Source organism: Megascapheus bottae, chromosome 6 (assembly GCF_031878675.1).
Source record: "Megascapheus bottae isolate mThoBot1 chromosome 6, mThoBot2.hap1, whole genome shotgun sequence".
Classification (NCBI taxonomy): Eukaryota; Metazoa; Chordata; class Mammalia; order Rodentia; family Geomyidae; genus Megascapheus; species Megascapheus bottae.
In genome coordinates, this window is record NC_143514.1 from 24749127 (window position 1) to 24767120 (window position 17994).

At 35.9% G+C, this 17994-nt stretch overlaps 1 protein-coding gene across 1 annotated transcript in view; it reads left to right on the forward strand.

Annotated features, from left to right (window-relative positions):
* Nucleotides 1–17994, forward strand: part of Col24a1 (collagen type XXIV alpha 1 chain) — a 247900-nt gene that overhangs the window by 199869 nt on the left and 30037 nt on the right. Inside the window, exons 47-48 of the mRNA XM_090333967.1 lie at nt 878–931; nt 2259–2366. Coding sequence (XP_090190093.1) covers nt 878–931; nt 2259–2366 — 162 coding nt within the window. The remainder of the gene's footprint in view (nt 1–877; nt 932–2258; nt 2367–17994) is intronic.

Sequence of the window (17994 nt, forward strand, 5' to 3'; positions counted from 1 at the left end):
GTACACTTTAATAATATTTCTTACAGTTTACATTTCATGACATTCAATTAAGATCTGATTTTCTATCTATTAACTTTGAATAATATTCTGGTTTTTTTAAATAGTAAGCACCTAGATATAGCCTTAACTCTTTTGAAATAATCTCTACTCTTGAGACATCCTAATATGAAACTAACTTATAAGAATATCTCAATAGTAGAGATTTTTTGTTTTGATACTTAGAATGTGGTATGTACTAGAAGTGAAATTTAGCATCTTTCCTGAGTGCCTGTCCATCCAACTTATAGAAGTTAAGTTGGGGGAAATTTAGTTAATTGAAGCTATCTGCTCCAACAGACTGCCTTTGATTTAAAATTCTCTCCATTCAGAGCCTGATGCCCAGGCTTGTGCCTATAATCTTAGCTACTTGGGAGGCTGATATCTGAGGATCTCAATTCAAAGCCAGCTTAGTCAAGAAAATCCATGAGACACTTATCTCCAATTAACCACCAAAGTGGAGCTGTGGTTCAAGTGGTAAGAGTGCTAGCCTTGAGCAAAAGAAGCTTAGAGACAGGGCCCAGACTTTGGGTTCAAAGAGCTGGGACCAGTATTAAAGGAAAGCATAAATAGGAGGATTGTCATCCATGGCTAGAGGCACAGCTCAGGTGGCAGTATCCTTGGCTAACAAGCACAAGGGCCTCTATACAAACCATAATACCACCACAAGACCCACCTCCAAGACAATTATATATGCATTTATACATAATATATGTATATGTACATATGCTTATATGTGCGTATTTTATTATCCAGGTGTCAGTATTTTTTTCTGTGACTTCAGCTGAACTGAAAAGTGAGCTTATTTTTATTTGTTTACAACTGTACTTTCCATTTTTAGGGCCCTAAGGGAAAAAAGGGAGCTTCTGGTCCTTCTGGGAAAGCTGGCATTCCTGTAAGTAACACACCTCTTTCATCTTTCATGATTTCCTAAATAGAATTGACAACTTTAGCAAGCAGAATAGTTTGGGGCCAAGTATGTCATGTTGGATAAATCAAATCATATTGAAACAAAAAACTTTAAAACCATGCTGGAACACAGAGGGAACAAAATATGAGCACTAACTCAAACCCAAACTTGTTTAAATCTGAGTGCCTGCAGCTGAAGGCTCAGCTTTTCCTGTGTTATGGAGCTCTCCCTGTGGACTCCTGTTTATCTCTCATACTTAGCTCACAGGAAAACAGGGAACTTGGAATCATGACTGAGAATGAATGCTAAAAGAGGTCAGAGATCAGAGATAAATTAAAAGACATGAGCTCCACTTAATTGGAGGATTCAGCCTAGCAAATAGAACAGAAAGCCTTTGAAAAGATTACTGCAGAACAAAAGTTAGTTTTACCATAATACAAGTTTTCTCTTCTAGCCAGTCAGATGTGTGCTAATTAGCTTACTAGTAAAGATATCCTGCTGATGTCCCCCTGACCAAACAAAAGTGCCTGCTTTGAGTGGCTTGTCCTGGCTCTAAAAAAACAGGGGAGAAAAGTGGGGAAAAAGGATGATAATTGCAAATACATTCAGATCAGATATCCACAGATGAAACAGTTGTCCAAGAGCCGAAACAAATGTTTAGACCATTCTTCAGTTATGCAATTACCTGATTCACAGTGTATCAAGAGGAATTACAAGAATTTGTTGTTTGGGAGCAAAAATAAATCATGTGACAGGTTTAGAGACAGTGAATGAGAGCCATATCCTAAGCTGACAGGAACATATAGCATCTCTTCACGGTTGAATGAAGCATGGGCTGGCACTATGAGACAAAGAGAATAATACTAAGGCATGAAAGATTAGATAACATAGCATTTTTGTTGAGGTAACTGTTTTATTTATTTTTTTCTTGTATTGGTACTAAAACACAAACTCAAGGTGTAGGCAAATGCTCCACTACTATCCCTCCTCAGTCTCTTTTTAAGGAAATGGATAGATAGATAGATAGATAGATAGATAGATAGATAGATAGATAGAGACAATTTTTAGGCAAGCTCAAACTTGAGAATCTTCCATCTCAGTCTCCTGCTGAAATTACAGTCATAAACCAAGCATTTAGGGCACTTTTGAAGACAATTATCAGAATAAAATAGTAAATCCTAAACAATGTCCAGAAACAAGTGGCTTCTATGACAAAGTGTAGAAATAGAAGCCCAAGTCTTCCATCTCTAGTAAATATGAAAGTATCTCTATAAGCATATCTCTGTAAGCCAAGTAACTTTTCATTATCAAGGGACTCCCAGGCCTCCCGGGGCCAAAAGGCATACAAGGATACCATGGAACTGCTGGCATCTCAGGAAATTCTGGAAAAACTGGGCTACCAGGAAAACAGGGCCTTCCTGTAAGTAATGTGACCACCATTTTTCTTTTCATTTCTTATGTAGAAGTATCTCTTTGCTCAACCATACTTTTTGGTCTTTCATATATTTGGCATTGGCTGTGATTAAGTCAATTATTTCTCTAGCAGTTATTTTGGAATAATATTTATGATGTCTGAGAATGTCAATAGGTACATTCACTTTCATGTTTTAGATCCAACAACACAGAGATTCAATATTTTTAAGTGAACTGTAAGGAAGCTACATTTTAGGGATTGCAACCAGTCTGGCTGTGTTTTGAGTTCATAGCAGGTCTTAACCATCTCTGGAACATTTAGGTCTTGGCAGTATCTCAAGACAGGTTCTGCCAAAACTATTTTCCTTTTGCTTTTACAGACCCAATATTTTTAAGAATTGTATGAATATTTTCCCTCTGTTTATCTAAGGGTGACATAATGTTATAAACTTTCATGTAAATTTCTTATTTATTTATTTGGTCAGAAAACCATAAATCATACTTTTATCTTTCCTTCACTATTTTCTTCTTCTAACTTCCTCATTGTCAACCAACTCTATGTATTTTTGTTAACCCAGGTTACATTTTCACTTAAAACTTTAAAAGAATTAGCTACATACATTCAAGAACTCAGTGAATTTACATTTGCACAATTTGGATATGCTTATTCAGTGGTTTCTCCTTACTTAAATAATAAATCAATTCTAGTTGTGTATTAGATCTATACCTAAATTCAAATCCAAATTAATGTTCTTCTTTTACTATGGTTAGATTCTCATTTGTTGAAAAGAAAAACAAAGGGGAAAAAAATCTATGAAACTACTAACCAATTTATATCCAAAATAAATATCTAGTCAGGTTCATTTTCAAATAGAACCTTCCCTTCAGTGGACTTAGTCTGGACAGCTGTGAAAAGTCTAATAATCAAATGAGATACCATGAATCTCAAACAGAGTGATTAAGATTTATTTATACTTTATAAGATCTACACATTTTCCACCTAAATACCAATACATTCAGCTACTTTAGTTATATTGATTCCTAGAGATCATGAGTTAAATGTTCACTGAACTATCACAATAGACCTGTGCAGGTCCAAGCATTCGGATTCCATTTCATCAATTTGACTTCCTAAATTTTCTTTGGTGGCAAAGCTCTATCTTGGACTTAGGCACTCCAAGATTCCTGTTTAACTTAGGCATTCTAATTCTTTTTTTGCCAGTCCTTTGGCTTGAACTCAGGGCCTGGGCATGTCCTGGACAATTTTTGCTCAAAACTGGTGCTCTGCCACTTAGACCACAGGGCCACTTCTGGCTTTGTCTTAGTATGTGGTGCTGAGGAATGGATGGAACCAGGGCTTCATGCATGCTAGGCAGGCATTCTACAACTAGGCCATGGTCCCAGCCCTAGACACCCTAATTCTAATGATATTTCTGAACACGTTGATAAAGAATGGTCATTGAGCACTTCCAGTTAGAGGGACATGCAAGATTACATAGAATAGCATCATCTCCAAATTTCTAGATTCCTATGCTGTTGAATTTCTTTTTGTACAATGTAGTGGGAACATTTTAACTTCATTATATATAGACCACAACCAAAACTGTGTTTCAGATTGTCCATGTCCCAGACTACTAATGGTGTTTTAGATGTTTGAGTAAGGGCTGTCTCCACAAAGAAAGAAGATTAATAGTTCTCAGTCTTTTCCATGTCTGCTGAAACACATGAACTTCTTGCTTGACTAGAGTTCAACACCATTTTTTAGTAATCCTGGCATTAAACTAAGAGATTTTCATTCGCTAGACAAGTTCTCTACTGCTTGATCCATGTCTTCCAACCTTTTGGGCTTTAGATGGTTTTCAGATAGGGTCTCTCACTTCTTACTTTTTTGCCCACACTGACCTCTAACTGAGATCTTCCTAAATATCCCTTGTAGCTATGATTACAGGTGTGACCAACAGTACCTGGCTTGACTTTTTTAAACCACTGCTCCTATCTTAACAGAAAACCTTGAATATCCTAAAGATGTGTTAGGATACAGACTATAAAACTTTAGTCGGTTGGGTTCTCAACCATATCTACCATCTGAATTCAAGCAAGTTATCTCGTTATTATTCCTCAGGAAAGCCACCAGCCAACAATTAGAGAGGAAGGGAGCTTGATGGTAGAACATGGTAGAGAAAGGAGCAGATTTGCTCCCCCAGAACTGCTCAGTCACATGAATGAACCCAGTTTAAGCATTTATGCATCTTTGTAGCAGTCTGTCCTAGTTTTAACAAAGTCCATCTAGTACCAAATTGCCCATTTTATATGGCAGTGTGTGTGTGTGTGTGTGTGTGTGTGTGTGGTGTGTCTGTGTGTGTGCACGCGCGTGCATGCACTGATCCTGGGGGTTAAAATCGGGGTCATCAGAAAATAATGACAGATTTATCTCTTTCCTCACATTCACTTGTCTTTCTTATATGTGAATTGTAAGGTATTTTGAACAAAGTGTTTAAAAATATCAACTGTAGAAATTCTGCTGCTCTAGTTAGTAGAATGAATATATCTAAAATTTCATTAAAATATTTTCCATCTTGGGCCAGGATTTTGGCCTAGTGGTAGAGTGCCTGCTTAGCATGCATGAAGACCCAGGTTCGATTCTTCGGTACCACATACATAGAAAAAGCCAGAAGTGGTGTGGTGGCTCAGGGTAGAACACTAGCCTTGAGGAAAGTCCAAGGACAGTGCTCAGGCCCTGAACTCAAGCCCAGGACTGGCAAAAAATATATATATATATATATTTTTTTTTCCATCTTATGTCAGCTCTTGTGATTAGTCCCTTTCTTGTGATTTTTAGTAGATGACTAAATTTTCTTCTGATGATTTAAAAGTTACTCTTTCTTTTGTTGTTGTTGTTTTCCTGTTACAATTAAATTGGACTTAATAATAGAATGAATAGTCTTGTTTATTAAAACTTTTATTTAGCATATCATTTCATTTATCTTCCTCATAACAAAATAGGCACTGTCATATACTCTCAGGTCCACTTCTCAAATACAGTCTTTTACTTTCCCTTTTTATTCCATTTTGTTTCTTTCATTTTATTCCTTTTTGAGAGTAGTAAACTTAAACTCTCAAAATGCCATTCGTTTCAGTGTCCCCTGTACACTCTCCCAAGTTTGTTTCCATTGCTACAATTGCTTCAAAAAACCTTCTGAGGCCTTATGTGCCTATAGATAGTTTTACTATACTCTCATATGTATAAGTCATATTCAGTGTTTTGCTGGAGGTTCTAGTCAATGCAGTGATGTTGCAGGCAGGATAATAAAAAGAAATACAATGGGGCAGGAATGTAGCCTAGTGGTAGAGTACTTTCCTAGCATACATGAAGCCCTGAGTTCAATTACTTGGTACTATATACATAGATGCTGTAATTCAAATAATAAGCGCTAGCCTTGAGCAAAGGTGCTCAAGGACAGTTCCCAGGCCTTGAGTTCAAGCCCCAGAACTGGCAATATATATACTATATATATGTATATATACATACATACATACATGTATATGCATATGTACATATGTGTTTATATACATATCTGTGTATATGTATGTGTGTGTATATATATATGTACATGTATGGCACTTAAATTGTCATTGGTTTGTACGCAACCTGATCCCAGAATCTGTAAGAATTGAATGAATTTAGTAAAGTTGGAGGATAATGACTCATGCAAAAATGAATCATGTGTTGAATAGTAACAGGATTCATCTAACAGGATTTATCTTTGAGAAGAATGATGTAAAGGAATATTGCTTTTGTGCAAATATCATGAAATATAGTCAAATGAACTTGAATGGTATGTCCTACTCTGTACCTATGCTATGAGATATTGCTATGAGGAATAGCCTATATTCCTCATAGAAAACAAGCCTACATGTAAAACATGTTCCTATACTGAACATGACAGGCAATTGTAATTGTAATTCAATAGTAAATATTTAGGTAAAAATAGGTAACAAGTGGCTTATGATTCTAATGCTTATACCTTAGGATACTGAGATCTGAGGATCACAGTTCAAATCCAATGCAGGCAGGAAAGTCCATGAGACTGTCATCTACAAAATGAAACTCCAGGTCAGTGACTAGTCCCTGAATTCAAGCCCCAACTGGCACAAAAAATAAAAGTAACATGCTTAACAGAAAAGTACGGTAAAAAGCATAATCTAAGAGTTATTTTTACGTTATACCAACGTAAGTCACTGCTTAAATGGTGCTTACAGGATTGGAAGCTGCTTTGGTTGGTTAAATGAATATGAATGCCAACAGCAGGACTTAACACCTTAACACTGCTGTAGACTTAGACTACATTCCATTTATTTGTTTATTTATTGTCTGTTTGTCTATTGTGCCTTTACAGAGACTTAAACACATGGCCTCAACTTGCTCTTAGTTTTTTTTGTTGTTGTTCAGGCCTTGTGTTCTACCACTTGAACACCACTTCTGGCTTTTTGTTGTTAATTGGTGATGACTTCCAAGATTCATCAAATCAGGCTGGCTTTGATCCTTGATCCTCCTATCTCAGCCTCTTGAATAGCTAGTATTTTAGGTAGGAACCCCAGTTCCTAGCCACAATATCTTTTCTGTCTTAGCTATCCTGAGTTGACCAGGTAAAGATTCTAATAAAAAAATATCTAATTAAAGGCAATTATGCCTTTTTTATTATAGGACATCAGTAATTTTAGCAAGGTATCACTTTGCTTGATTAATATAGGATACAAATAGGATTAGACCTCTTGAGAAGAAGGTGAGTGATGAAGATATCAAGATATTCAGATAACTCTGGAAAAGAGAAGTTCTGAAGGGGAAAGTAAAAGAATAATTAGATAATACATATAAAATTGGAAGATTTTTTTCAAACAAAAGAAACTTGAGCATTTGTAACCTCTCATTTAAAAGGCCTAAAAGTTATGGAAAGGTTAAAGACTAAGGAAGAATCTGAGTGGAAATTAGTCAATAAACAAAACATGCATATTCTACCTGCAATTCCTAAAACACTCTACTAGTAGGGTATTGTTAAAAAAAAATACCCTACTACTAGTAGGATATTGCATTCTGTGACAAAAGAAAACTGACACTAGTTACTGTCCTATAAATATTCTTGCTAATACATCCCAGTGCCATGAAGTTAAGTGACATCTGGTATTGAAATTAGAATGCAATTAACCGTCAGATCACAATCATCAGCTACTACTTTTTAATATTTCCACAGAATAAGTTAAGAAGATTTTGCACGCATTCTTAGGATAGCGAAATGTCACAGTGTTCAATTGTTTTGTATCCATCAAAATAAAAACAAGAAACAGGCTCGTGAGCGATCCTGTTTTCAGCCCTCAGATCTGCACATGTTTGGGACATTTGTAAATATGTTTCTACAAGTGCTTCTTCTCTGTGATTATAATACTCAATAAAAAAATTCATCTAATGAGATGCTAAAATAAAATGTTTAATGGTCAATAGGTCATTATGGAAAATTATGTCTAAGGGAACTATTTCTAAAACCTACTACTAAAGTAAAACAGTTTCACTAAGTAAAAACTACTTACAAGAAAGTAATACCATCCATCTCTAAATATTAGCCAGTTTCCTGGAATGTTTTCAGCCAAGGATAAGGACATCTTTCCACTCATCTTTTTTTTTCTGTTAAGATTCATGGCATCATGCTGTTTCTTGGCTTACCTTTAAAGATAGCTGGGTTTATCCACAGAGAAAAATATTTACTCTGGGATTTGTATAGTTATATAACTGTTGATTTTCCTAAACAATGTTCTTTTTACTTTCTTTCTTTCCCTTTTTTTTCTTCCTTTTTTTGATGTGGCCAAAGATTTAAAGAATTCCTGGCACATTCACTCTGCAGCTTTGGTGTTTTTTCAAGGTCATGTGACTCTAACTGAAGGAGAGTATTGGGGAGGCTCAAGTTGCCTTTGTGAATTTCCTCTGTACAAATGAGAGTTCTGAAGCCATCCAACTTAGCACATCTGTACTAAATGAGTCTACCATGCTGTTTTCATTGAGTTGGACTTCTGTATAAACACAGAACCTCCATCATTTGGGAAAAAAGGAAAACAACTTTTCCTTGCAAAAATCATAAATCCATTTGTCACCAAAATGAAGGCTTACCACTCTTTATTTTTTTCATTGCTACCACTAATAAAACTGGTTGCTGGAAAGGAAGGAAGGAAACAAAACTAACAACTTAACTTAGGACAAATCAGGTCCTTCCAATCTGGACTTCCCAGTTGGTCACAAGAATTTATGATTAAATATTGTCTACAATGAGATTTTTTTTGTCTTCAAAGAACGCTGAAAATGTTGGGTTTTCCATTTATGGATTTCATTCAGTAATGGATAAGGGGGAAAGCACACTTCATCAGCCCACCCTTAATCCAAGCCTAGCAGCAGAACCTCCATGGAAGTATCTATAAGAAACATTAGCAGCGCTGGGCTCCATTTGGTCTCTGGGTCCGATAGTCTATGAGTTAGTCATATTCAGGAAACTTACTGTAAAGAAGATACAGTGTCTTTCTTCACATTATTTTGGAGAAAGAATCCTAATTAATTGGCCAAATCAACAAATCCTGTCAATTGTTCATTCCTAAGAACTTGACTGACTAGCTATGGCTCTCCCTCATTACTACTTTCCTTCATTCTCCCTTGCTGCTTTGCTTGGCCCATTTTCTGCTCATTAGGGCCTCTTCCAGAATAGACAATGCTCCATTTGTTTGACTGCTTATTAACAACAAAATGAAATATGTGCTAAAGGATATGAGTTTCCTATTTGAATGTTCAGTGAGTCCCATCAGATAAAGTTCACACTCTACAGTATAGTGTTCCTTCCTAATCTGGCCCCTCTTTACAGTTCCCATCTTAACATTCTCCCTTGATCCTCATGTGCTGTGCATTGCAGGCATCATAGCAGCCAACAATTTTTAAATGAGTATCATGTGCCAGGCATTGTTCCAGATATTAAATACCAACTAGCATATTAATCTCTATAAAATCTCCATGAACTATATTGTAGTAATCTTCAGTTTACCAAAAGGAAGCTGAGCCTTGCAGAAGTTGAGTAGCTTGCCTAAAATTACACAGATGAAAAATAACAGAGTCAGTGTTTAAAATGGTCTAATTTCAGAGCCCTATTATTAAGCATACTTGGACATGCCACCCCAAATCTGTATGTTTCCCCCACTTTCTTCACTTTATACATGTCATTTATTCCCTCTTCTCTTCTACCTTTCTAACTTCATGATGAGTTAATTAAGTTTTCAGGACTTTTTTGTTTACTTCTATAATTAAGTCTTCAAATCAGAGTTAAGCATGGCTCCTCTGAACTTCTCTAAATGCAGAGCACCTATTCAATCAAAGCACGGGAAATGTAGGTGCTAATTCAGGCTTTTCCTAAGAAGTAAACACTTGTAGATCTACTATTGTGTTTTATTCATCTTTGTATCTCTAGAACTGGGCACACTGTCAGGTTCAGAGAAACTCTGTAAATCAGTGATCAGTGGGGTTCTCTTTGTGGTAATTGCAATTCTAGAGAATGGAATTGAACATTTGGATTGGTTGGCTACCTCACACCTTAAATACTAGCTATTAAATGAAGACAATAATACTAGTCATGTGATTTTCACAAGCATCAAGGGAAATATTGCATATGATATGCTCAGTTCATTGCATGTACTTACTCAGCTAGTATCCCCTTTGTATAGTAGTCATAAATGTACATGGTTAAGCTAACATTAATTAACCCAACAAATATTTGTTTCGTTCCTAATATGAAGTAGGAGACAGAGAACAAGATGAGCAAAAATGTGCTCTCATGGAAATACACATGGAAAAAACAAGAAATTATTGACATTTGGCCTTAAAAAAAAAACACAACCTATCATGGAGTCATATAATTATGTGCTAATAGATAAACAAATAAATGTAGCAGATAAGTCTAAGAAAGAACTAAGAACTGGGCAATAAAGCATAATGGGAGAGGTAAATGGAGTAGAAAGGGAAACTGCATAAAGAAGGTTGTACTTGAAAATCAGGACTGAAGGTAATACTAGGCCAGCTAGGAAAAGAACTTGCCATGTGAAAGGAGGCCAAATAAAAATTCTACCAATCAGGAAAGAGTATGACATGTTCACAGACTATTAGAAGCATCCAATAAAACTGACTACAGTCATTACTGTTTTCTAAATAAATGGATGCGTGTTTCTGTCCTTTAGTTGTATAAGTGTAGATATAACCAAGAGCCAGCATACAGCTAAAATATCTCCTGCTACTCTCTGACAATGCTGTGGTTGTTGTTGGGAGCGAGGCAAAGGATATTTTATAGAATACTCTTATTTTGTCCTAATAGAATAGTATCATTTGCAACATCTGTTTTAAGGAATGACAAATCATCAGTTATTCTAATGACATAAAACAGTATCAAAATGCCTATACCCTTAATAGCTGAGCAAGAGGTTACCTTTATATACACTTGGAGATATAAACAGACCTATCTTTACTGCCTAAAGACTTGACTCAACTTGCTCTTGGATCTTTGAGCTTAGTTGGTCCAAGGGCTTAAAAATCTGTCCCTGGAGGAAAATTTTATGACTGTTACATTATTTATGAATAATGTAGCCAGGCCTATAATTACCCAATAATAATTATCCTCAATATTTTTTGCCAGTCCTGGGACTTGAACTCAGGGCCTGGGAGCTGTCTTTGAGCTTTCTCAAGGCAAGTGCTCTACCACTTAAGCCACAACATCACTTCTGGCTTTTGTTGTGTATGTACTACCAAGGACTTAAACACAGAATTTTGTGCATGCTAGGTCATACTGTACCACGAGGCCACACTCCCAGCCCTATCCTGAATATTTTTAAACAGCCATTTGTAGCTGGGAAGTATTTGTTAAACCAAATAAAATGAGAAATTTCTATTTGAACAGAAATGCTTTACTTGCTACAGTTAAGTAAGCAAAGAATTACTTTTACAATTCATGGGTTTGTTGGTTATGCAACAAACAAAATCAAACATTACTTATGTTGCCTAAAATGAAAGTTCAGTTTCTACATACTGATTTTTGTATTCCTTAAATTAAATTTTGATTAATATTGTCCCACCCAGTTAATACCTACATAATTAAAACTACAGAGGTATAACACTGTACACAGAAGGTGCTTGCAGCATAGAAAGCAAAAGGAAAAACTTCTGTAGAAAATTATCAAGGTTTACTGGATAGTTTCAGGAAAACCCTTCAGAGGAGACTGGAAAGAATGCTTAGGGATTAGCATCTGTTTCTCTTGCAAGCAAAATTAATCATCCATCTGTGTATTCCTAATAAAAAGTGTTTGTTTTGTGTGAAACATTGTTTGGAACTTTGTACAGAACGCTCTGGTACTTTCCTCAAATTTCTCTCTAAGAACCCAACAAGAAAGTAATTGACTTGAAATATTTTTTATTGGGCTGAGTTGAATGTCTGATAGCACTGCAAGTAAAATGAAGTTTCTAGTTAACCGTCTCAAAAGTTTCAGGTCACTTATGACTAGTTTTATGGCCCTTATTATTCTTATTCCCAAATACCTATTAATTTCAGGGGTGCTTTTAATCTTTGAATACCCATTGTCCATGTCTTACCCAAAAGATACATTTTTAATTGGAAAATAATAGAAATCACCTAGAAGTGCAGTGAAAGTGAAATGAGATGGTACTATCCTAGAATTATGGAATCTTGAGGTTTCTTCAAATCATCTTGGATAATTTATTCATAGGTGTGGGAACACCTGTCTTTCCTATCCAAGGAAAAGTTCCTGCTTAAAAGTTCCTGCTTTTGGCCTTGTGTCTTGGCTCATATTATTTTGCTAAAATAACATGAACAAGCAAAGAAAGAAATAAGGAATGATTTAGAAATATAAGGTTTTTGTAATGATTGTTCCAATATTGAAGAGAGGAATTAAGACACTCCTCAGATTGCTCAAGAAAGTAGCAAAAGGTATAATTAGACACACCTGAGTTTGTCCAAGAACGTAGCAGAGGGTTTAAGTAACTAATCTGATCTCAAAGTCTTTATTTTATTCAGGTCCTGGGGCTTGAACTCAGGACCTGGGTGCTGTCCCTGAGCCTCTTTGTGCCAAGGCTAGAGCTCCACCACTTGAGCCATAGAGTCCTTTACGGCTTTTTTTATGAATCGTTTTATTGGGGATAAGAGTTTCATACTTTCCTGCCCAACGGGCTTCAAACCAAAATCATCAAATATCAGCCTCCTGAGTAAATAGGATTACAGGCGTGAGCCCCAGTGCATGGCTCCTCGAAGTCTTTTAATGTTCACTTTAGGTAAATAGTTTTACCTTCTTCACGCTAGCCAATTATGAACAGATAGTGGGCTCAGCCAATTCAAGCAGAGGGGCAGGGCCTGCTGCATTGAGGGAGCAACCTATTGTTCTGTTACTTGTTTGCCATGAGTGTGGATAATGATGCACCCTTCTGTATAGACATAAACTGAGCCTTGCCAAGTTGGTGTCTTAAACCATTTCTAACAATACGATATGTCTCTTTCTGACATTTATAATATACCCAAAGAGAGGAAGCTCACAACTTTACGAGAAAACCTGCTTCTTTTTAAAAAAAATTCATACACTAATCTGTATGTATAATCTTCTTTCTTTTATGTAGCTTATCTCTGAAGTTATTTTTTGCTATTCTGAAACTATTTGGTTTGAAGTTTTCTTACATGTCCTTCCTTCCATCCTTTTTGGACTAGTTCTGGCCATTGAACTCAAGGCCTTGTCCTTGCTAGTCTACACCACTTAAGCTATTCTCCCAGCCCTTTCAGCTTTAGGGTTGCCTTTTAAGAGACTATCATCACTTCTTGCTACAACATTCTGGGACTTCCCACTTTCTGTCTCCAAAGTGGCTAGGATTACAAGCATTTGTCACTGTGTGTGTGTGTGTGTGTGTGTGTGTGTCTGTGTATGTTCACACCTTATGTTGTTCGTGCTCCATCTTCTTCCTCGCTCTTGTTCCTCCTCTCCTTCCCTCTCTCACCCTTGCTTAGAACTATCACATTTTGCCTCTTTTCTTTCCTTCCTTTCTATATGAATTGTTGCCTTAAAATATTGAGCTACATGGTTATAGAGACACATAAGGAGACACAAAGGTCAAAGTGTCTTAAAAGTCAGTCTAGGGGGGAAGGGAAATGGGGATCAAGACATGTGAAAGGGTATCAATGTATGTGAATTAATGTTCCTTCTATCTGGCAAATATCATGTAACCCTTCTATTAATTACAATAAAAATATATTTTAAAAAGTCAATCTAATGAGCATGAGCCTCTATTCTATATACATATCTCTATAAATATCTGGCATAGTGCCTGGCGTTCAAGGAAATATAAAATACTGAATTAATAATTTAACAAGTTTTGCAGTCATGAAGTAAAATATAGTTTAAAAGGGTAATACTTTAACAGTTTTTCCTATAAGATATTCAATAACATAATTTATAGGAAACGTTATTTGCAAAAACAAAGATAACCTACTATTCAATTTCAAAATGGCTTTACATTTGGGGGGGGGGGTCATAGGGCTTGAACTCGGCCGGCCTGGGCGCTGTCCCTGAGCTCTTCAGCTCAAGGCTACCACCCTACCCTTGAGCCAAGCCCCACTTCCAGTTTTCTAGAGGTTGATTGGAGATAAGAGTCTCAGGTTCATTTCGGTCCTGGCTGGCTTTGAACCTTGATCCTCAGATCTCATCCTCCTAAGTAGCTAGGATTACAGGCATGAGCTGCCCAGCAGCTTTCCCTTTTCAGTACCATTTTCTCAACCAAACTTTCCACATAAATGATTCTAGTCTGCCTTAAGCCTGAACTTCCTTCCTACCACATTCATAAATTTAAGATCCAGTTCCCTGATTCCCTTTTAACTTTCTTTTCCAATTGCCACTAAAAATTCTACCTTTTCTCAGAACATACCAAGTCTTCACATTTTCGCTTTCATCTAGTAATTTTTTGCATTTTACTTTTATTATAAATATTTGTATATTACATTCTAACTTTTTTACAAAAATTTTTTTAGCTTCTTGAAAACCAGAGGTATATCTTGTTTACAATTGAATTCCCTAGAGGGCTTCCTGTGATGCCGTTCTTAAAATAGATAAAACACAATAAATACTTGTTGAATGCACAGAATAACTATCTGATTTAGTATTCCAGAAATCAACCCCAAAAAGTAACAATACTCTCTTTGAGAAGATGTTTGTAAGTGCTTTCTATGAGTAAATATCTCAGGCTATGCAGAGCAACAAGGAAAATCAAGAATATTGCTTTGGAATTGATATAACCAAATAAAAAATGAATTTTGACAAAATTTCACTTGTGAAATTTAAAATGTAATCATTGAGAAGAATTTCTTAAGTAAGAAAAATGAAAAATGACATTCTTTGAAGGCGAATAAGAGTTCACTATTATCAGTTTTTTTTATTCATCTGTTAATGTTCCCTGTAATAAGATTTTTTTTAATCTTGGTGAAACATTTATTAATTTTAGTATATGATGCTTTATACTTGTGTGTATGTGTGTTGCTACTGGGGCTTGTATTCAGGGCCTTGTGTGCTCTACCACTAACTACCATGGACTTTCCTGCCAGGGATAGTGTTGAACTACAGTCCTCATATCTCAGCCTGATTTCGCATTGTTTGCATTTCCCATCTTTGAGTGTTCTTTTCACATCATTTTGGCATTGCCAAAAGTACAATTCATAAAGGTCTGGTTTGAATTCAGCTTATTCATTGGTTGAAAGGAATTCATAAAAGTATATTCCATTCTGTCCTCGATATTTGTCTTTTAACATTCCATTACATTTTAGCTTACTCATTTCCAATTGAAGGTTATGCAAAACCTTCTTAATGACACATGCAAGTAGATTTTGAAATTTCTTCGATATGTCTAAAATATGCTGCTGAAATTGAGCTCAGAAAATCAATCCATTTTAAATCTGTATGGGAATAGAAATCTCTTTTCTTGTTTTTGACAGCATAGAACATATATATAGCTGCTTATATTAGTTCTAGTGCATTGTTAAACTGACTTTACCACAGTGAAAGTTTCACCAATAAACACTATTTTCCTTTGTATTTGTATATTTAAATCCCTCATTGACATTAGAATGTCTACAGCAAAAACTTATTTCCGAAGCCACTGGCTTGTTATTTTTGCTGAGGACAGTTTTTCTCATTTAGAAAAATTTTGATCTCAGTCGCTGAATAGAATTGAATATAACTTTACCCCTTCTAAACCATTAAACTGCTGTGTAATAGGATAAGTTTGTATATATCATTTATATTTCTGACAAAAAATAATTTCATAGAACTAATGGAGGACAAGTTCACAAGACCCCATAGCATTCGAGTTTAGTAAGACATACTACATTGAAATATTCTCTTCCAGGTACCTGAATACTACAAATAATACAAGTATGCATTGTTTAAAACACATTACTTTTTCACAAGCTTTGTAATTTGCAATAATTCTTTTCTCTGACCCATAGCTATCAATTTCATTGCCTCTAAGAGGCAATGACTTCAGGTCAAATGAATTTAGTGTTTTTCTTCCTTGAAAGTATTGCTCCATGTAATAACTGCCCAGATTATTCACAGATTAGTCCTTCCATCACTTCAAACTCAGCATTGACTTTTCAATAGAACAACTGAGAATTTCTGCAAACATATTTTAACTCATCAAAAGCCAAAGGAAAACCACTCAAAAACATTTGCCTTATTTTTAAATTAACTGCTGATTCTGTCACAGTGTCCCCAGCATCTCAAACATTATTATTATAGAAAGCCTAATCATAGAAAACAAGTATAGGTTAATTAGGTTAATTAGTTAATTAGCAGCACAGTTTAATTAGGTTGCCATGAGCAAGGGACTTGCCATGCTGGCTAAGAAGTGAAAACACTGAGAAATTTACTTGCTTTGTAACCTTGTTTTTATTTATTTATTTTGTGTGTGTGTGAATGAAGAAACTGTACACTAATAAGATGCTCCCTTTTTAAACTTTCTAATTTTTTAACAGTTAACCTTCATGAGAGGTTGGGATCTTGTGTGGAGCGTTTGGTCTGGAAATGTTGTGCATTGCATGTGTATTTAATTTAATTTTTTTTTTGCCAGTCCTGGGGCTTAAACTCAGGGCCTAAGTGTTCTCCCTAAGTGGTTTGGGGTTTGGGGATATTTTTCTTTTTTCTGTTCTTTGTTGGTCAAGGGACTTGAGGACACTTGTCCCTCAGCTTTTCTGTGTGAGGCTAGTGCTCTACCACTTTGAGCCATAGTGCCTCTTTGGGGTTTCTTGTGGTTAACTGGAGGTAAGTCTCGCAGAGATCCCTCCCTAGGCAGGATTTCAATCTCAATCCTCATATCTCAGCCTCCTGAGTAAGTGTCAGACACCAGTGCCTGGCTATATGTGTATTTTAAACATAGTTATATTAATACAAGCTTTCACCATCTAATTGATAACAAAAGAATCCACAGGGCATAACTACCTTTAAAACACAATATTAATCTGGGAGCTGATGGTTCACACCTGTAATTCTAGCTCCTCAGGAACCTGAGATCTGAGGATCACTGTTCAAAGCCGTGGCAGGAAAGTCCATGACACTCTAATTAATTCTAATTAACCGTTAGAAAGCCAAACATAGTGTTGTGGCTTGAGTGGTACAGCCTTGGGAAAAGAAAGCTCAGGGATACTACCACTCAGGCTCGGGACAGGCACAGATCTCCTTTTAAACTTGAAAATGCATCTGTTTTCATGATAGATGTATGCTTAAATAAAACACATAAAGGAAAAATATGTTCCTCTTCAAACACTGTTCAATCAGATTTGTTATAGACATGGAGTGCAGAAAATCACTTTGCAAAACTACAAAACACTGCAAACATCACACAGGGAGAACAAATAGGGATATTCTTAGGAAAGGATACAATGGCTCAATAAACTGTGCATATGACCCTACAAAATGATGTTTACTGAAATGAACTCCAAGAAATCAAAACAATAGGTTTTTTATTGTACTTTGGTAGTTATTTCTTTTATCATTCCTCCTCCCTCCCCTTTGGTTTAATCCCTGTTGTCACTGTTTTTGATTTCTGCACACTTTGTCTTATATATATTTTGGAGAAGGAAAGGGAATCACAAAAACAGTGGAACCAAGAGTGAACCAATTCAACAGTGGTATTAAACATTATGCTGGAAATGAACTTTATATTTATGGGGGAGGGACATGCGGGAGAGTGGGAAAAATGAGGGAAGGGATAACACTATTCAGAAAGAAATATACACATTACCTTACTTATGTATCTGTAACCCCTCTGTACATCACCCTTACGACAGTATGCAAATGAAAAATACAAAGCAATAAAAATTCAGTGTAACTCTGTTGTAGTTACTTGAGCCTGCTATTGAACTGCAAAAGTCACCAGAACCAAATACACAAAGGAATGAGCATGACTGTTTCTAATAAAACTATTGATATTTGCTAAAAAATTTTAGTTCATATAATTATCACATCTTTAAGTGTTGTTCTTTGGGGTGGCTCATACCTGTAGTCCTAGCTATTGGGAGAAT